The sequence below is a fragment of the Ruditapes philippinarum genome, unplaced genomic scaffold, assembly GCF_026571515.1.
Source record: "Ruditapes philippinarum isolate M1 unplaced genomic scaffold, ASM2657151v2 ctg4608_1_1_1_1, whole genome shotgun sequence".
Lineage (NCBI taxonomy): Eukaryota > Metazoa > Mollusca > Bivalvia > Venerida > Veneridae > Ruditapes > Ruditapes philippinarum.
This window is the reverse complement of record NW_026864541.1, coordinates 7795-30231: the sequence shown is the minus strand read 5'-3', so window position 1 is coordinate 30231 and position 22437 is coordinate 7795. Positions and strand designations below refer to the sequence as shown.

General features: G+C 31.6%; 1 protein-coding gene across 1 annotated transcript; it reads right to left on the bottom strand.

Annotated features, from left to right (window-relative positions):
• LOC132726017 (uncharacterized) lies at positions 1 to 11332 on the bottom strand. Its single transcript, XM_060711261.1, has 6 exons — positions 11174 to 11332; positions 5007 to 5152; positions 3618 to 3765; positions 3156 to 3301; positions 799 to 940; positions 1 to 355 (listed from the first exon to the last, which is right to left on the bottom strand). Exons 1-6 carry the CDS (start codon positions 11235 to 11237, stop codon positions 267 to 269), a joined length of 735 nt encoding a protein of 244 aa, XP_060567244.1. The 5' UTR covers positions 11238 to 11332; the 3' UTR covers positions 1 to 266.
• Positions 11333 to 22437: the final 11105 nt, after the last annotated feature.

Here is a 22437-nt window from a genome sequence, read left to right as displayed (position 1 = left end):
TTATCTGAAAGAATCGTTTATTTTTATACTCAGCGCGTCTGTTACGCAAAGACTGATTTAGTAATGATGCAGACATCATTGCAGACAATGAAATAAGAAAATAAAGAGAAATATTAAAAAATTGTTTTTATTATTAAGATTGTTTTGTTACTAATCAAAGTCATACGTATTGTGTTACATCTTTAACATTAGAACATCCGAAGTTTGCGGGTTTTTGTTTTTGTTTTTAGTTGTCAGTATTTTTACTTGCTCCTTCTGACTTCTGATTATGGCGCCAGACATAAAAAGCCTATTTTCTTATTTCTGCATTTCCATTTTGCAGGACAGACATCGTATATATCGCAGTATTTCAAATCTGTGAAGAAAAGTGAAAATGCGTTATTCATGCAAAGACATGACTTTGGTTTATTTCCTTAAAAACGTTACGATTTTACTTGAGTTCGTGTCACACACAGACACACACACACGCGCGCGCGTACGCATGTATTCACACACGCACGTACACAAGCACGCACACACAAATGCATGTACGTCTTGGACACTGACACATATTACTGTGTTCTATTTAAACTTGATTACAAACATATGTATACAAAGTTGTTTGTTAACACATCAGTCAATGAAACTTTGCTGTAAAACATTTGTAAGAGACACTACATAATGAACAAATATTATTCAGCACTGCATTTTAAGCTCGAAATAATTATATCAGTAGTATCAAACAATAATCTAATACATTGAAGCTGGTGACATTGAGAATATACCTTTGTTCGTACATCTAAATTATAGTATACTCACCTCCGTTTTCCTGCGTATCATATAAGGAAATGTGCCACGTCCCTCCACATACCTCCTTCTTATTTCCAGGACATTTAGCTGTACACCCTGATCCTTTTGGATAATCTTTTATATTGTTCCCACAGAAACATTCCACAGTATACTGAAGAATAAGTGGAAGTTTTAGAAATACTATTCCTTAATATTTGATTAACAACGAGCGCAAATTCTGGATTTTCTCCAGAAGATGTAACAAAATTTCGACATGATAAGTAATAGAAAGAGCATCGCAACACGAGGCTATCTGATTTGTACGAGGGGCGTGGCTCCCGAGTATAAATCAGATTGCCGAGTGTGTGATGTTCTTTCTCTTTTGTATCATAATAAACATAAAAACACGTTCCCTGTTGTCACAATATGAATCCCCAGAAAAAAGTAACCAATGAACGAGCATCTGAACATGATATTTGTATCGCTTCGTCACAATAAGTAAACCCCAGCAAAAATGAGCCAATCAATGGACATGCTCTGGAGTGCGGGTAACTAATACCTGCACTCCAGTTAACGCATTGTGCATGTATATATACGATTAAACTTTGACACATTTTCAACAGAAAGGTCCCCAAACTATGATACAATTAATATTATAGAGGAGTTTTGGCATTTAAATAGTTTTCCTAAGGGTCTCAAGAGTAAAATTATTGCGTGGTCACTTTAAATATTAGTAATTGACCCCCATGATACCCCTCTGGATGTGACAATAGATTTATATCTAAGATATTTTTAGTGTAACCACTTGCATCTCTTGACATATTTGCAGAAAGTTTGCATTGTTTCTTATGAGATAATATTTATTCATACGATGAATATCTCTAAAATATTCAAAATTCCCACATTCTGCCTAATATGAATAAAGTTATTCACGTTTCCCATTGTTATTTCATTCCAGTTCATAGTTAAGTTTATGCTTTGATAAGTCTACAACATATTTTGTTGTTACAATCCAGGTTTAGTTCACTTGAAAAAATTTCATATTTTGTTTAAAGGAAGAGTAATTCATGTTTTTAATCAAAAATGGGAACGTAAGTTATCTACCAGTGAAGTATCGTATGGATATATTAAAAATATTTTTGAATTTGAATTTTATATAGACATTTTACCTAAAAAGTTTAGAATTGCTACATCCAGACTGCGTTTATTATCACATAAACTGAGAATTGAAACAGGCCGATTTACGCCAAATAGAATAGACCGCAATCAAACAAAATGCATACTTTGTGACAGAAACGATATAGAGGATGAATATCTTTTTGTAATCATTTGCCCGTTTTACGATGAATTAAGAAAGACTTTTATAAAATCTTATTACTACAGACATCCAAGTGTTTACAAATTTGTAGAATTGATGCAATCTAGGAATTTTAAAATAGTAAAGAGTCTCGGTAATTTTTTTATGTTAGAGCGAGTCAAATTGTTTAGTTTTTCATATCATTTATACTATCATTATCTACTAATAAATGTTACTCGCATATTGAACTTAACTAAATCTAGGTTGTGTATAATTTTTGTATTCATAAACTGAATTTCAACTGTATTCACATACCAATCCTCCTTCTCCGTGTGATGAATATTTTTTTTTACCGCGGCGTGCGTGTGTGTGTTGGTGTGCTTGCGTGTGTGCGTGCATGCGTGTGTGTGTGTGTTTACTTTCTCCCACTATGTTATGCACTAATTTCAATGTCATTGTCATGTGATTATCTATCTATCTATCTATCTATCTATCTATCTATCTATCTATCTATCTATCTATCTATCCATCTATCCATCCATCCATCCATCCATCCATCCATCACGTGTTTTGTACTCGTGTGTAGGTATATATTCGGTGTTTTACTATTGTTTCCCACACGAGGCAGTATTTGACAGCTTTTAACATGTTCTTTAGAGTAATAGTTATTCCCTCTTCCTGCCCTCCCAGTTTCTAAGAAAGGATGTTATTTAGCCGTTTTTTTTGTCGAGAACAAAGTATCGTTATTAATAGTTATGTTTTCATTTATCATTATTAATATAGTTCAGTATTTTTCAGGATTATCGTTGGACGAATATGCATATGGCTTTCTGTAGTCAGCTATAGAAGATACTATCTACAGGAACCAATGGAACTGTTGTATACCTGAAGAGATTTTAACACGATCCAAACTACATGCATTTATTTGTTTAAAGTTGTCAAATACAATGCCTAAAACATATTCTCTTGTTTTGGTTTCTTTCTAGTAAAATTATAACATTGGAAAAGTGAATAATTGTTTTACTCACGATACAATGTGGGTAATTTCATATGTCTACAATTTCATATAAATTACTTCATACGTATCTACCTCTGTTCCAGCATATCTGTATCCGGCAGCCTTGCATCGTTGTTTGCAGAGATCGCCATTGTTGTTTGCGAATTTAGGCATTCGGTGAGACAAAATGCGGACAGTCTTATCTATGTAGCATCCGAGGTAGCCCGATGGTACATAAACTGATTGTGATATAAAAGAACAGACAATAAAGTTATAAAACAAGGAATTTATTTACGTTTTGTGAACGTTACATGGTTCTTATGTGAATATTATTCAATATGATTTTTCTTTCACTGCTGTTACCAAATTTCATTCTAGAAATTTTCGCATACTTTTTTTTATTTATTGATAATTACATTCTTCTTTATAATGACAAAGATTTTTGACCAGATGCATGCAATTAAAATGGGCTCATTTAATAACTGACTATGATTCCATTGTAAGTTCCTGTTATTTATCAAAGTTAATATAATAATTAAATGATAGCATGCTTACCTCCTGAGTCGTCTACCTTAGTATCGTATAATGAAATGTGCCACGTCCCTCCACATACCTCGTTCTTATTTCCAGGACATTTCGCTGTACACTTTGAACCTTTCGGGTATTCTTTTATGAAGTTTCCACAGAAACATTCGTACGTAAACTGAAGTGTCGACAAAATTATCGTAACACAGATGTATAGAGGATATTGAATGGGTGTACATGTAGCTTCAATCGTGAATGAATGAAATATATTATGCGAGTCAACGATAATAATATTCTATTTATCACATACCAAAAATAAAGACTGTTTCAAGTGTTAATAAAGAAAACAAATTATCACTTCCATGAATGTTTGATATAATGCAACAAATAATGATCATTAAAAATGATCTCAATGGCACATGAACAAATATTTATATTTCTGTAAATCAAAGACAATTTCGTCACATTGATCCAATTGATATGTTAAAAATATTTGAATATTAATAAAACCTATTTTATGGTATGCCTGAGAAATTCGGGGCTATAATTATGTTGATAAGATCGAATCTGTACAAGTTAATTCTGAAAACAATGTTTTAATTCACAGCACACTATTTTGCTCTTGATTACCTCTATGTGACAAATTGTGCTAAATACTGGCTAAAATTGGGATATCACAAGTACCAAGAATATTGTTATTTAACGTTTAAACGACTTTATGAACCTGGACGAAAAGCATGTGCTGGCAACATTAAAGATACGCTTTTTCAATTTTATTTTGGATACATATGGATCTCTCATGATGTCGAGGATCACACAAATTTCATTAATTTGTTTAAGCAACGCTTATTTGATTGTCATTCATAAAACTGGCATAATGTTGTTGATTCTTCACCATGACAAGGAATATAAGGCTTTACTTAATGTTGAACGATATTTAAGTTTAGATTTAGCATATAAGTATAAAAGATTTATTTCCAATTTTTGCTGTTCATGTCATATTCTTATGGTAGAAAAAGAAAAAACGGTACTGTAGACAAATTGGAATGGATAGAGAATTACGATATTGCTTTCATTAAGATAAATATTTATGTTATTGAGGATGAATATCATTTTTGTTCGAATATTAACTATATAACTATATCATAGCTGTCAAATTCAAATTCAAAGATTCATAGTAACATCACTATTCCAATCTTAATTTTATTCTTCATGTCATCAACAACTACAGATGAAGTAATAAAGTAATATCAATCGCTAAATAGTTATTACATGCAATGAATACAAAAAAGGAAGAGCTTAATACTGTATAATCATTTTATAATTCAATCTATTAAATTCAGCTACAAATGTATTTGCAATTTATCACTCTATTGTTTGATTGTATATAACTAGAAATAATCTGAAACTGAAAAATACCTCTGTTCCAGCATATCTGTACCCGGCGGCCTTGCATTGTTTCTTGCACTGGTCGCCCGAGTTGTGTGCTGAATTAGGCATTCTGTGAGATAAAATGCGGGCAATCTTATCTATGTAGCATCCGAGGTAACCCGATGGAACATAAGCTAAAATAGAGAGAAAAAACAACAAAAAACAGAATGCCCAAAGAATGCCCAAATTAAAAAAAGTTGCAGGCTCAGTTTGATTGAGCATTTTCATATATTACATGTACATAAATATATATGGGCCGCCCCATGAGGAAACCAACGAAGTGCAAAAAATGTACTCTTTATAATTTTATGAAAACACAATATTTCTTACTAACTATGGTACATTTTTTTTATATATTTCAGGTATTTTAAAGGTTTTTAGGTATTAGTTCAAAATCGACAGATACATAGATAAACTTATTTATCTCCAGTCATTACGTGCTACATGCTTAGCAGCAAATAAAAAAAAATAAAAATGCTGTTAGACCTATATGTTGGGAGAAAGTAAGAATGTAACCATTTAAATAATATAAAAAATACATGATTAAACCAGACAAAAGCAGGATAGTTTGAATATATGGTTGTTGTCGGGATGAAGAAGGTTTATCTAGTTCGCTGCGATAGTCAATCTTGGCTCGCTTAAGCTCGCCAGATAAATCCTCTCCATTCCGACATTAACCGTGTATTCTCCATCTGACTGATAATTATAGTGGTCGGAGATATGAAAAAGTATTGTGTATGAAAGTTACGCAGAGAAAAAACCAACTGTTCAAACATCAATGTAGAAAAAACACATTGCACTCAGTCGGTATTATGCTCGCTATGTAAAATGTACGTCACGGTTATAAACTGCCAAAGTTTAGTGGGCCGATAAAAAAATAGTGTCATCATTGGTGGAAATCCAGAAAACTGTATTATTTTAAGGTCAGCTGACACATACAATAGTAAGACAGTAAGACAAACTTTATTTATTGTCGGTTATGGTTAACAGTACAAAACATAAGCTTTAAGCTTGTATCCGACATGAACAAACGATAAGAATAATAATAATAATAAGAAGAAACAAAATAAACACTTTTTAAGATAATAATACATACAATTAATTCATATTGTCACTGTAATGAAATCAGAGCATTTACAATGAAAATCAATCATGTCTAATGAAAAAAGATAACAGGGTTTTACATATATACATATATATATATATTACATTATTAAAGGAAAGAGATAACTAACATTATTTACAAAAAACAAAAACAACCAGGAATTAAGTGAAATAGAACATGGAAACTGGAAAAGATTAGATGCACATAGAGCAGGCAAACTTGTCATTACTCCATGTTGCAATTAGTCGTTTGAACTCATTGAAATCAGATGTACATCTAGGATCATTAGGTAAACCGTATTCCAGATTTTAGATGCTTCAAAGCGAAAACTCTTTTTACCATACTTGGTTTTGCGTACTTTAGGTACATCTAATGTATTTTGTTATCTAAAACTATAATTTGATGAACGCACATTAACAAGTTCTTGAAAATATTTAGGTGAAATGCTGTTAAGACATTTAAAGACTTCAATAGCGAGTTGTTTAATTCTACTGATATGGAGTGATGACATATTGGTCAGTTTAAACAGATCTTCATAAGTTGATGAATAGTCATTAAAAACAATTTTCAGAGCACTATGTTGAAGTTTTTCCATTTTGTTTGTATTGTCCTTGCTACAAAAATGCCAAACTAAAGGAAAGAAATTAAAGTTGGATGTAATAAAACTTTTGTATATAAGAATTTTTGCATCCAGATTAACATTAATAAAAAAGAAATATATTTGTGCAAATTATCAATCGCAACTTTTCGTCCCTTTCAGTAAGTCTCGGGAAAAAGACCTTGAAAACAATAGTATGTTTACACAGAATTGATACGCTAAGAAAATAAACAAGAAAACAAATGGTATTTTAATGATAATTTTATTTCCAATATATCAAGTATAAGTCCGACTAAAATTAGTAAATTCATTGATACAAAGCAAACAATAATTATTTATATATTTATTATTATGAAGAAATCGAAAGTACAAAATGTCAACCTGTTGACACTATTGTACATCAGTGGGTATATTTAATTAGAAATGATTGTTAGACATATTTTCAATCATTATTGTACCGAAACAGACTTTTTTTCCTTTGGATTTCAAATAAATATATTCGTTTTACATTATTGAAGATTACACTCTCTGTCTGAAACCACGTAGTTGAACTACTTTCAATCCGTATTATATTCATTTATTATAAAAAGGGAATGTTTTTTTTTTTCTAGTATATAATTTGAAAAACACTAATGTTAGTTCACCATTGCTAACGGCTCTTCTTCAGTGGCATGTATTACATGAAAATAAATCAAACAAAGGAAGTACCGTTACCTACTGGAGCAACTCCCGCCGTGGCGCTGCCTTATTTTTCACAAATCAAAATGTCAAGTTTATGTTAAAAATGTGTGACTTGGTTCGTGTTAATAAATTTATATACCATTACAAAATATCATTTGTGTTGACTAAAATAGAAGCTTAAGAAGACAACGCAGTGATGAAAAACGTACACACAGCTCTTGAATATTTGCTATTGAAAGTTAAAGTAGCTTTGCTTAATATTTTACTGGTCTTGGAATATTAGCTGAACATTTACTTTAAATAATATAAATAAAAGAGATGCAGACATTACGTGATTAATTTCCAAACTGCGTAACTGTTTTACATTTATAAATAACTTAGCATTCAAATAACTGGATTGTGAATGTGAAACTTTCTATATCAAAAGATTACTAGATACAAATATTCTACTAAAATGAATATAAATGAATATTTATTCATAAAATAAGTAATGTCTAAATAATGTAGCAAATAAACGAACACATGATCACAGTATATAAACGATTTGAACCCCAACCGGATCTTGTGAGAAGATCTCAGCATCTAAACGTACAATCAGACGGGATGGCACATTAAACTATTAAAAATCGGCTTGAATTTAATATGTTACGGTATGTTAACATTTGAATCATATTAAGAAATAATTTATCTTTGCTTAAATATACATCAATAACCTTCTTCGTAAAATAAATGCGCATAAAACGCTGTGCTCTTCGCCTCATGTTTTGTTTATGTCAACACACGCCGATTACACAAGCAAATGTATGCCTAAAATTGTTTTATATCACTATAACTCATATCTGAATCTTTAATTTATTGTCTTAACCTCATGTTACCGGACATACACTTGTGAAAATATCTTTGAATATTGATAAAACACAGTAAATAATAGAGGCGACATTTCTAATAACTGTACCCGTCTTGCTAAAACCATTTTAATGATCTGTACCCTACTTGTGTTTTCACTGAACCATTACTTGCGAGTCACTTTTGATGATTTTTATTGTGTTTTTGTCGTATGTTCCAAATTTTATTGTGCAGAATATGAAGTTATTGTGTCACAAGAGAAGGGTACATGTTTTAGTTCTATGTAAGTAACTAAAACTGCATATGAATGGAGGAGCTTCGTCATGTTTTCACTGTCTACGAAAATACCGGCATGAAGTGGCTGTTTATACGAATCAGAAAGTCAATTATTTCTTGATAGAAATAATTAACTAACAAACCTCATCTTCACTTACCATTCATTTTTCTTTGGAAAGATATAAAGCTAAAATATTACATATGTACTATAAGTTTTTTATATTTAGTTCAACGGAATTGTTGTTAGTTTTGACGTGACCGTTATATTATTAGTTATAAAGATTGTTGACATGTTATATGGCCCTATATAAACGGCTATTTGTAAATATAACCCGAGCCGCTAGGCGAGGGTTATATTGCAAATAGCCGTTTATATACGGCCATATAACCTTTCAGCAATCTTTATAACGAATTTATAATACAGCAAACATCACTTTTTAGAGAAAAAAGGAAGATTTCTTTATGAATCGACAACAGCCGTGTATATAAAACTATATAAACGTCACGATTATCCAATGAAAAGCGACGTTACAAACGTGCAGTATTATAAAACGTCACGTATCAATAAACCTCGAAATATCATGCAGATTACTTATTTCAACATGTTGAAAGCTTTACACCTACCGTTGATTTCATTCTGCTTTTTGAAACACTGTTTTATATTCTCAGAAATTCATTGACTTTCTATTTCTGACATGTACGACTTTTATTCTTGTATATCTTTCATAGGCGTCCACAATTTTGGCATCTTTTTAAACGGAGAATATTCGGGAAATTTTGAAATTTTAATTGTCAGTGTTTCAGCTATTGGTGTTATAAACTTCTTTTTTTCGTTTACATTATTGGCTGTGACGCTGAAATTTTTTAAGTAGGAAATTTTTATCTGATCATTATTTATTCTTATTTTCAAGTTGCAGTCTGGATGGCGAATAATTATGTGGTCAATGGTGGCATTGAAATTCGTAGTCTTTACTGAACAGTATATGCAGTTGTATTCTTCCATGGTGATCCGAAAGAAAAATATACATAGCAATATATATTTTATTAAACAAATGATTAACAATATTATCAGTTAAACCAATTTTCGGTAAATACCTTAGATCCCACCTTATATACTAAAATTCTATTACAATCATTTATATTTTCTGGCAATAATTGATACAAAATCGCAATGAACGTAAACTTTTTCTCCAATAAATCTGTAAAAATACTCACAAGTCAGGGTACAGATAAAATTCGTAAACTCACAAGTAGGGTTCACAATCACCAGCAAGTAACGTTCAGTTTACGGAAATGACCTCCTTGGTAAAACTCTTAAATTTATGTTCAAGATACAGCAATATGTTATGCATATGACTAAATTATCGTTTGTTATTGATTACTGTAGTAGTTCGATATCACAATTCAATGTTTAACTAAATCAACATTGGAATAAGACGGATTTTTGTTCGTGTTCAGTGTTGATCACCTGAAAGCTGTTCGTGAGTTTCGATTATTTTATAGCCTTCGTGCTAACGTTTATGTTTTGCATAACTTAGACGTTTAATAAAGTTTCTCTCTTATAATATAAATATAGATTAACTAACCTAACGTCCATTAGTATCAATATAAATACCAATATCGTAGACAAGTGAAGTGGCAGAATATGGCTGACACTAAAATCTTCTCACAAGATCCGGTTGGGGTTCAAATCGTTTATATACTGTGATGATAGATTGTAAATAAGTCGCAATTACTGCTTTACATCAGAAAACAGGACGAAAGTTTTCATATTGACATAATTCCCTTCAATTTAATAATTTACCTGCATAACCGATATATAACCGAGGTGGCCTAATGAAATTTCTGTAAATGTCCGTCGGAATTTAACTTTAACGTTCAGGTTATAAAAAGAGTGTGGTTGTCTTTTTTATATAGGTAGATTTATATTTTATCATGATCATCCAATAGCAATTGTTTGTCAACCATTATTTCAGTAGTAATATTTTCTAAATATATAGTGAATTCAGCCCAACTTATTAATGAAACAATGATGATAATGTCACTTTAATTGTCTCAATACTTGAAATAATCAATTATGCACCTAAAATGATTAAATGATTATATAGAGGATATTTGTTTAGTTCAGTGTAAGATCGGAATATATTTTATCGAGTGAGCACCAAAAGGTATATTTCACCACTCGTGAAATATGAATTTTTTGTGTTCACGAGGTTTAATATATTTCGATCTTACACTAAACAAAACAAATGTTCTTTTTATTATATGCAAAAACGTTTAAAAAGACATTTTAATATAACACTGAGAGAAAAACGCGCAAAATAATAATACAACGTGACGTTATTTACGACGTCACATCATTAAGTTGGTTTTCAGGTATTTTACAGAAACAACGTAAGGGCTTCTTAAATTCAAAACAGTGAAATTATCAAATTGATAATTTCACAGTATATCGCTTTCAATACTTTTTTATGAAACAACAAGAGTAAAATAAAATGTTCATTTTCTTTACTTCTTTTAAATCGTTTTTTAAATTTCACATATTTTATTAAAATGGTTCTATTTATTATTGAATAAGATCCACATTAAATAGTAACATTGATTTATTTATTATGTAAATGATGTCTTGTAAATATCATTAATTGGTACCTTTGTTGAAATTCCAACTATTCATGAAGAACATTAGAAATATAAATTGTACTGAAACTTCCATTGCAGATCTACACAAGTTTAGCTTAATTTTACTCAAAATTACGTAAGCAAATGTTCTTGCTACTACAATTTGTTTAATATTTATACAAACTCTAGTACGAAGAAAAAAGAAAATTTATTTAAAATGGTTGTCAAATAGATAATCAACGAAGCATTGAGATTTTATGTTTGATAACATATTAAGGTAAAAACAAAATTGCGTTCTAACTACATAATATACAGACTAGTACTCGTATAACTTTAAAATCTTTCAAATGATTAAAATAGCATAAAATGATCTCCAGCTTAGCAGCAAATTAATCAAGAATCATATTAACTTGATATTTTTGTTTAGATGTTGATACCATCTTTTTCTTTTTTTCTGTTTTTTTTTCTGTGTTTTTTTTTACGAGTCATATCTCAAGTATCCCTGTCGTGGTTTTAAGGTAGGCTTCAGCTTGTTTATAATGATTGTAAAGTCAATTAAAAAAAAGCTGAAATATCTGAAATTTTATTTTGTAAACTGATATCAAAATACCAACTGGAGGACAATACCTTGAACTTGTCACCAACACCGGATTGAGATTGAGGATAGCTCTCGATATGTTTCGTAAAGTTACTGTACAAAAGACTCCATCTGAGAGCTTACATTTGAAGGCTTACTCACACAATTGTTATTTTCTTCTCCTTCTTCTTTTTATTATTTCTTTTAAAGTATTTTGTTATGCAAAAAGTACAAATAGTAGCAGGTTAATGTAGAAAAAAGAAAACACTAGGAATGAGGACAAGTAGGAATGATTGACGGTTTTACAGAAGATAATTCTTTAATAAAATTACTTTCAATCCACAAATCGGTAATTGACAAAAGTTTTAATCAAAATAAAGTTGTTCGCTATGTTAACGAGAAGCTCAATCTCAATTTTGTGATTGTCTGTACTGTTTCCTGCTCTATGAAAAACGAGCAAGACATTCACATACTTGACATACCATACAGTTTAATATTATGCGCTCTCTATTATGCATTTAAATTTATCGCATAACGTCATGGTATTTTCCTCTGGACATCATCAATCTATGTGGTCACAATACACTTTTTGTTTGTTTGTTTAATCGTAACATGAACAACACCTTCAAAAATTAGACCCACTGTATAATCTATGACGTTTATTCCTGCTGAAATAGTGTCCATTCATTCAATAAATATCAATCTATAGATAAAGTATCTATCAAAGTGCAACTTTCCCAATATAATACTGTCTTTGAGATATTTAATAGAGGCTGATTCAGTTAACATTAAAGATACAATAATAAAAGATAATATTTACGAAGGCATGGATTGTTCAAATAAAATTATACTGTATGTATTTGTATGAAAAGGGCGCAGTGGGTCTTACTTCGGTAAAACGGGGAATAAACACAGAAACAGATTGACAGTTCATAAATAGCAAATAAGAGACCAATCGGTAAAAGTACACAAGATTTTTGCTGAAGCAAATCTCATATTTTTTGTATTTCCCTTTATTTTTTTCCATGCAAAAGCTCGAGGAATTTTATAATATCATACACTTGTTTGTTACTATATTTATCACGTTTTCACGTTTTCAATTACTTTTTTTTGTCCATGGACCCGATTTTAATCAAGTAATCACTTCGATTTACAGGTAAGCCAGAATTCCTTCCGATTTCTATAATGAAATGTCATATACTGGTTTCCCCTTCCGTGATTCGCAGCATGTCATATCAATGAATGAGAACGGGATCAAATTTCACGCATACAAGCAGTATAAAAGACAAAACAAAAAATAAACTTGAATTTGGTAATATATTTCTTACATTTGTATCTTCTAATTATTTTGAAGTACACAGTGGGTTATGTATTTATTGTTGTACATAAATTCGAAAGCTATAAATAGATATGACCATAACATTGTGAATATTTATAGAAGTTTAACGATTGAAATCTTGTGTCGCGCTATGGTTGTAAATAACGATTACAGGAAATGAAATACAAACATATTCATATACCATAAACCGCATTCTATAAAAAATATTGGAAAAAAAATAAGTTTGCCAATTTTACGAATTGTTATATCATAGTATTGTCATTTTGAAATTGTTTTTTTATCATACTTGTCTAAAATTCAGGTAACAGTCTTCCATTGATAAATAATGTTTCCTATATCAACATGCCATGCAAATTTATTCAAGATTTTTAATGTACCATTTTTTTTGTTAACGCGTAAAACAAAAAAAATCCTGAATTTGGTCTTTTTGAAATTCATGCCAAATTTTTCATTCCAGTGCGCTACTTTCAGTATTTATCTTAAAATATAGGTACTGTTTCTCAAGTCCCAGGTATCAAATAAACCATTGTTCTTAATTTGACATGGAAAAAATGCACGCACTATTATATTAGTCCCTTTTGTTACTATTTTGTATACTGTTTGTATATTTGTTACGCTTATAATGATAAAAAACCCCAAACTTTGTTCATTTTTTACTTTTGTTTTGTATGTTCCAAAGAAAATACATTTATTATTCTTATCTCTAGCAAGCGATGGACAATGTCTTTCGTCCGCCCATTCATCTATGATATACATGTCACATGTGTACAATTCTGGTAAAATCCAATCAACCAATGAAAAGTTTATAAGAATATCTGGTCATCAGATGTCTATTAGTTAATCGTCACTTGCTGTTTTTCTTGCTTGGACGCCCTTTGATGCTTTGCATCAATGCATTTATTGTAATAACATGATATACCATTTGCCGCAAAATATGTAACGGACATTTCGAAAAATAAAGTCGATGAAAGGTTTTTTGTTTTGGCTTATTTACATATGGATTTTTATATTTTTACCATGATAAGTTGTTGATATTTGTAAAAATCGTTGCATTATAGTTGAAAAAGAAAATGTACATGCTTTGAATTTTTTTATCACATCTATTTTTTTACAGTAGTGACACAAACAGAGCAATGTTGCACTACTGTCATGTCACCTTACATTTACAAGTCTTGTAAGTCTGTTTGTATTATACTGTGCTCCTCTTAGTTCACGGTACTTAACGCTTTGAAACCAGGATGAAAACAACAATGCAACTTATGGTACAAAAATTGTCATAAGCTGTATAATATAGGTATTTTCTGCTGTATGACACGAGGAAACAATAATATGTTAAGTCTAAATCAGTTTAAATGGGCCAGACGTAGACCATACAGAGGCCATTTTGAAAACTGTATGTCATCATTTAAATCGCGGTAATGGTGTTTAATTTCAGTTCTCTCATGTTTCAGTTAAAATTTCTACATATTATTTTGCATAATTTTAAATATTAAAAGTATTTTCACATTGAAACTCAAAATTTATTTTTTCAACAAACAAGAACATTTAGAAATGATGATTGTTTCAGACGTATGCACAAATTTAACGGACTAGTGTTGCTTTTTGCAGAAGTTTGTAAAATGTTTTCGTAAAATTCTAGAGATTTAAAATATTTTGCACAAAATCTTTGTTGTTTATGTGTATGAATAAAATATGTCACTTCTGACCAATTTTGATATTGGTCACATGAAAATATGCCATTACCGTGAAATTAATGATGACGCGGAATTAGTGATGTTGAGTTTCCTTACCAGAGGCATCAGTGAAAGCATTTTTCTTTTAAATTAAATAAATGTCCCCTCTCTCATGGAGAGTGCATACGATAAATATCAGTATGCAAATTAAAATGATTTCGGCTTATTCCCTTTTTTTTAACAATTTAACAATTAATTGTATCGCAGAGCACAGGTCTCTGAGGGTTTAGTGTTAATACAATTTCTTTTTATCATGTAACACTTTTTGGATAATACAATGTAATAAAAATATATAATCGGTTGTGCTTTTTTTTTTTTATCTCAGAAACCAAACTTGTTTTCACAAGATATATCTTCTGTCCCGCACCATTTGGTCCAAGAATCAGGATAAACACTTGCCCCATAGATAATGTTAAATAATTTCACTTAGTACGATGTGATGAAATGTTTAGCGTCAATACAAAGTTCGACCACAATCTTACCCGATGATGCAGCTTTATTTCTATTGCATGAAGAAATCTCTTTTAAGAATTCATCTACTGTGATTTTTGTATCTAAAACTACTACAAATGTTTAATCTAAATTTACTTCTAAATCATTTATATCTGTATTTCTTGGCATAATGATTAACAAAATCATCTAAAGGAACATCACCAGTTTGTAATCTCAGCCTTACTTCAGAATTTATTAATTCTCTTCCAAATTTCAAGAAAGAAATCTATTGACAAAAGTAAAATTATTTCCCATATCCTATCATGTAAAACACTAAAAATATAATCCAGAGGGCGACAGTGCAATATTGCGATCACGACTATGGGACAGTGCGATGACGACAATGCGATAGCGACATCGCTATAGTACTATCGCACTATTGTATTGTCGCCATCGCAATATCGCACTGTCGCCATCGCACTATCGTATTGTCGCATTAACAAACAATCGTCATAATGTTATCGCACTGTCGCCATCGCAATATCGCATTTTCTTGCATCTCAGACAAGATTATCTACCGTTTACACCGGTGCTGGAAAACTCTGTCTTACACCCCCATGTAAGGCAAGTCGCGTGCTTTAAATGACGTCACTGACGCGCGCCTTTTATGAATGAATCGCGTTCTTAGGATGACGTCATTTTTCCTTTATGGATGAAGTTGTATGTTCATACGCTACTATAAGAAAAAGTGCGTTATATATATATATATATATATATATATATATATATATATATATATATATATATATATATATATATATATATATATATATATATATATATATCAGTTTTCATAATTTCTGTTCCGAAAATATTTGACATGTAATATGCTAGAAAAAGAATCAAACACGGCTGTTGGTACAGACGGGAATATCTATCTCTCGGGTAACTGTTAAGCGAAAACTCGGCAGAGCCTCGTTACCGCTGTAAGAGGTTACCATCGAGCTAGATATTCCGGTCTGTACCGGCAGCCGGTGTAAGATTCTTATAGACGTCATCGCACTGTCGTATTGTCGTCATTGCATTGTCGCCATGTGGATAATAAAGCACAACCACGATGGCCCTTACGGTATTCCGTAGACTTTTCGAGAATTTCAACATAGGTGAATATTCCCCTATCTCTGATCGAATGATTATTTCTAAATTTATATTCTATAAAACGTTCAAACACAAGTTGATTGTTGGTAGCTACAACGTAGCATGGATGTAACGAAATTGTTAATTTATAACGTGGATTCTGTTGTTTAGACAAAGCATTTGAAAACACGTTAATTTCTTCTATAAAATATTTTTTTGTGTAAAATTGTGTATATTTTCTTAAATATAAATTAAAAGGGCAAACTGTGCTTGTAAGATAACTGATATAAATATTTTATTATATGACCCTTAATTTTCTTTCAAATAACTTTAAACAAAACCCTATCCTTAATTTTGACAAATTTACGAGAATGCCTCTTTTAGATAAATCAAAATCGTATATTATTTGTGAACATGCAAGTTATTGCAAAATACTGTTAAACTTGCTTTAATACGTTGATTTTCATGTCGGTTGTAAAAATAGAAAACATATCAACATCCATATAGTTATAATATATTCAATGTAAAATTTAAAAATTTAAATCCGGGAAGTTTTGTTAAATTTAATAAACCATTTTAAATTCAAATTGGTACATTAATCTTTTCATGTCTCTCGAAAATTTAACCCAAAAAGGCAAAACGGAAAATTAAAAAAAAAACTAACAATAAAAATACAGACTGAAAAGGCGCCATGTTACATAAATACAGAATATTTAATGAGTGTAAATTCAATACTGAACGCTTTGACCGAGTGAAATAAAATAAATTATATTGTGCGAGCCTCTGAAAAAAAAAAAACACAAAAGGTATGAACCTACACAAATATAATATTCTATTTATCACACACCCAAAATAAAGACTTTTTAAAGTGAGAGATAATCATTTTTCATTGACTCGCCTGTAGTGTAACGCTAACATTTAGCGCGTCTTAACGCTATGTTTGTATAACGCAAATGCCGTCACTTCAAAATATATGCACGGCTAAAGCGGAATGTTCTTTATTGCGTCCGTATTACTTTATTAGATAGAGCATAAGAATCGTAGTCCAAGGGTCTCTGGTTCGATCTAAAGACGAGGCGAAATTTCACCTTGATATTCATTGGTAAATAGCCTCTCGCCGCTGGTTAGAATAGTCGACAGTCACTTACGGTCAAAAAGGGTCATTACTGGCCAGTTTTCAAGAAAAGCGGTTGCCGAGATGAGCTTATATGTGTTTAAATCTGCTTGGTAATATCTACGGATCATTTGTGTTAAACAGATAAGTAAACAAGTAAATTTATTCTGAAAAATAGCGTAGGCTTTTTTTCTTCTTCTTTTTTTTTCTTGTTTGGTTTTAAGTCAAACAAACACAGTAAAATCATAGCGACTCTGCAGCTTGTCTGGTAGAGGAAGACCTTACTTGCCCTTCTGTGCGTTATTTCAGGCACATCAGGGCATATGAATAGAAGCACCGACGTAGCTTTCTCACATGAAATAATTTGAAGACGCATATGCGGCCCGAACCCACAGCGGTGTGAAGAATTGTTTTGAACTCAACCTTAACCATTCCTCCATGGAATTTATACACAGAGTAATAAAAATGTACCAGTTCATGTTAAATGTTGAATTCTGCTTAAGCCAGTGGTGGTGGGCGTGGACGGTAGTTTGCACTTGACAGTACCGTCCATGAACAGGCTCAATCAAACCGAGCCTGCAACATTTTCGATTTTGCCGAGTTAGGATTTCTTTGGGGATTATTATGTTCTCTATTTTAAACATTTCAACCCGGATCCTATTTTTTTAAATCTTTTTATCATCAATATGTTAATACTTTAGGCTATGATTATGATATGTCATCATGCTCGTTGATATGCTTCACCATTAATCAAGGCTATAATTGTATCCATATATTAACAAAATAGATATTTGATATGACCTTGAAATAAAATTAAATGCAAATGCATTTATATGTAGGCGTCTAAAAAGCTATATATTGACTTAAGATGATATGCATATTTCTTAATTTACCTGTATTTTTTTAATCTCATAATATACCATGAATAAGAATGTTAACAATATTATTGAGCCGCGACATGACAAAACCAACATAATGTGTTTGCGACGAGCATGGATCCAGACCATCCGCGCAGTCTGGTCAGGATCCATGCTGTTCCCTGTCAGTTTCTCCGCTTGTAACAGAGTTGGTAAGCGAACAGCATGGATACTGATCAGACTGCGCGGATGCGTAGGCTGGTCTGGATCCATGCTGGTCGCAAACGCACTATGTTGGTTTTGTCGTGACGCGGCTCATATTACATAAACAAGAATAATATTATTTTCATCATCATAGGCATCAGTCTCGTAATCATCATCACCAGCATCGACATCATCATCATTGAAAATTACTAACAATAATAACAGACTGAAAAAGGCGCCATGTTTTATAAATACAGAATATTTAATGAGTGTAAATTCAATACTGAACGTTTTGACCGAGTTAAATAAAATAAATTATATTGTGTGAGCCTCTGAAAAAGCACGGCAAAAGCAGCATATTCTTCATTGCGTCCGTGTAAGCTCATTAGATAGAGCATTAGTTTCGTAGACCAAGGGTCTCTGGTTCGATCCAAAGACGAGGCGAAATTTCACCTTGATATTCATTGGTAAATAGCCTCTCACCGCTCATTAGAATAGACGACGGTCACTTACGGTACTGGCGAGTTTTTAAGGAAAGCGGTTTGGGTAACTCGACCGCCGAGATGAGCTAAAATGTGTTTAAATCGGCTTGGTAATATCTGCGGTTCATTTGTGTTAAACAGATAAGTAAACCAGTAAATGTATTCTGAAAAATAGCGTAGGTTTTTTTTCTTCTTTTGTGTGTGTGTGTGTGGGGGGGGGGATTAAGTCAAACAAACACAGTATAATCATAGCGACTCTGCAGCTTGTCTGGTAGAGGAAGACCTCACGTGCCCTTCTGTGCGTTATTTCAGGCACATCAGGGCACATGAGTAGAACCACCGACATAGCTTTCTCACATAAATAATTCGAAGACGCATGTGCGGCTCGAACCCACAGCGGTGTGAAGAAATTGTTTTGAACTCAACCTTAACCACTCGCCCATGGAATTTATACCCACAGAGGAAACAAAAATGACTTTAAACATTTCAAACCGGATCCTATTTTTTTTTCTTTTAATCATCAATATATTAATGCTTTAAGTTATGATTATGATATGTCATCATTTTCGTTGATATGCTTCATCATTTATCAAAGTTATTATTGTATCCATACATTAACAAAATAGATATTTGATATGACATGGAAATAAAATTAAATGCAAATGCATTTATATGTAGGCGTGTAAAAAGCTATATATTGAATAAAGACGATATGCATATTTCTTAATTTACCTGTAAGATTTCTAACCCTTATAATATACCATGAATTCGAATTTTAACAATATATATGAACAGCGTCACGACAAAACCAACAGAATGTGTTTGCGACCAAAATGGATCCAGACCAGCCTGCGCATCCGCGCAGTCTGATCAGGATCCATGCTGTTCGCTGTCAGTTTCTCCACTTGTAATAGTGGTGGTAAGCGAACAGCATGGATCCTGATCAGACTGCGCGGATGCGCAAGCTCGTCTGGATCCATGCTGGTCGCAAACGCACTATGTTGGTTTTGTCGTGACGCGGCTCATATCACATTAACAAGAATAATATTTTTTCATCATCATAGGCATCAGTCTCGTAATCAACATCGACACCATCATCATCACAATGAACATGATAACGGTAATCATGATTACAGCAGTTATCATCACCATACTTTTTATCATCGTATTCACCATCACTTTTATAATATTGTACATACTATTTACTTTAAGATGATTGAAAACGGAGATTCTTCTGAGGTTCTCATTTTGACATGACAGATTTGTAACTTATTCCTTTTAATATTTCAGATTCATTTGTCTTATAAATATGCTGTATTATGTCATCATGGGCTTATAAGCCTTTTTGATTGAAATAAAATGTCTGTCTGTCTGTCTGCCTGTCTATAGGTCCTGAGCATTAAACTATGGTTGTGTGCAAAATCTCAATTTTAAATTTTACAATAAATAATTAAAATGATAATCCACTGTACGTCATATTTTGTAATGTTTTTTTCATTATTTACCTATAAATATACGTATTTCTATGTTTAACTTCGCCACTTTTACGTAAATTTTATTTTGACTTAAACGAAAAAAAGGATATTAATAGAAAACAACATAAGTACTGTCTTGTTTGTCTGTCCGTCACAAAAGTTGTCCCGACTACTTCTCAAAAACGACTAGTCTAATTTTATCCAAACTTCACACGAATCACCAGTATGTGTCACCTGCTTCAATTTAGTTGCAACGTGTTGGGATAATTTTTCCATTGCCTGTATGCCCGTTCGTATGAAGCTCGTCCAGAATTTTCCTTATGAACTTCAGATGAAAATTCATCCAAATTGTACAGGATTAATCAGAACTCGGTCAAGTTGTGTCTATTAATGTTTTTGTCATCAGAGTTGGGACTCTTTAATGGTTTGTCCGGACTGCTTCGTGATATGTTAGAGGATTAAGCTGTACCTCAAGTTAATGCGCACTTTTAATAGATTTTCCGGTTGAATGATTTTTGAACTGTCCATTCGCCTTTCAATACAACTGTTTCATTTGTTTTCATCAGGCTACACATGTGAGCACCAAACGCTCTTGTAGAAACAACTGTCATGTTATTGGCGATTTTTTTTTCTTTAGGAAATCAGGAAAGCGGGAATTTAAGACCACACGAAATAACTCTTTATACCAATCGTGAATTTGATGTCATCTTAATGTTCCAAGTATACTATCTTTTACATTATAAAACTTTTGGCCTTTTTTGACGAAAGAAAATTATTCATTTTATAATCTTCATAGGCCATTAAGTGCTGACAACGTTAAGCGTTTCAGAAATATATTACTGATATCCGGACGATTTCCGTTTGAAAATTTTTAATGCAATTTATCTATTTTTAGAGAAAATAAGATTATTTTTTTATCAAAATTAGAATCAACAGGATGATGTCCCTCCGCCAGTTGTTAGTATACATCTATTCAGGAACTGGATAATCTCTTAAAAAACGGATGTAAAAATAAAATAATTGTATAATTGATATTTTCATAAAAGGAAGAATTGCCAATTGTAGGATCATTTGTAGAAAACATTCTAAATCTTATTTATATTGTGTAAAATGAAAGACGCAAGTCATTCGATGTATTTGCCCAACTGTATTCCTAGAAATCATTTCGCACTTTTTAAGTTAGCGCTTTTTGCGGTGTTTACATTTCCGCGAATGTTTGTATCCGTGAAAAAGTTGCAGACATTAATAGCTTAAACCACATAGATTATCATCATGTCATTTAGAAGTCTTGTGATGTAGTATTAATTACTTTTACCTATTCATAATTGATACACATTTCAAGGTAAAATTTTCCTTTGCAAAACGATCTTGCTGTTTGAAAGTATCCATTATTTACAGATTGAAAAAAATCATATAATACATGTTTGCATGAACGTAATTTTACTCGCTTTACTCGCTTAAACTGAAGGTGTTATTGTTTGTTACAAGTACAATAGCAAAAAATACATTTATGGAAAGCATCTCCTTTATATCTTCAACATTTAAATTCATCTATTTCGAGCAATGAATATGTGTTCAGATAGTAAGGTCAATCATAAATCAAACGAAAATTAAACACGACTTTATGATTTTAAATGCAAATTACATTATATGCAAAGAAATAAGTCATCTGAATACTTTTTTCCGGTTACAGTGAATTACGTGAGAATGGTATCTTATATCTTAAATATTGATTGTTTATAGGTAAAATTTATAGATTGTGTCAATATCGTATGCCTAAGCATAGAGAGAACAAATACGGAAGCCAAATTGTGATATTAGTAATATAAATGTCTTTACCCAGCGACTTAATATTCGCAAAATTCGCGGTCACTAATTGCGCGAAAGTTTGTCTCCGCGAAAACGCCATCCTTATGAAAATCGCTAATTATTTATCTAGGAATA

Excerpts from the sequence above, each read along its gene's own strand:
- LOC132726017 (XM_060711261.1), bottom strand. The coding sequence starts at position 11,237 with ATGGAAGTTTCAGTACAATTTATATTTCTAATGTTCTTCATGAATAGT. Across the intron at positions 3,302-3,617 it reads TAAGGTAGACGACTCAGGAG|TTTATGTACCATCGGGCTAC; the intron begins GTAAGCATGCTA and ends TATCACAATCAG. Across the intron at positions 941-3,155 it reads ACAGATATGCTGGAACAGAG|TATACTGTGGAATGTTTCTG; the intron begins GTAGATACGTAT and ends CTTATTCTTCAG.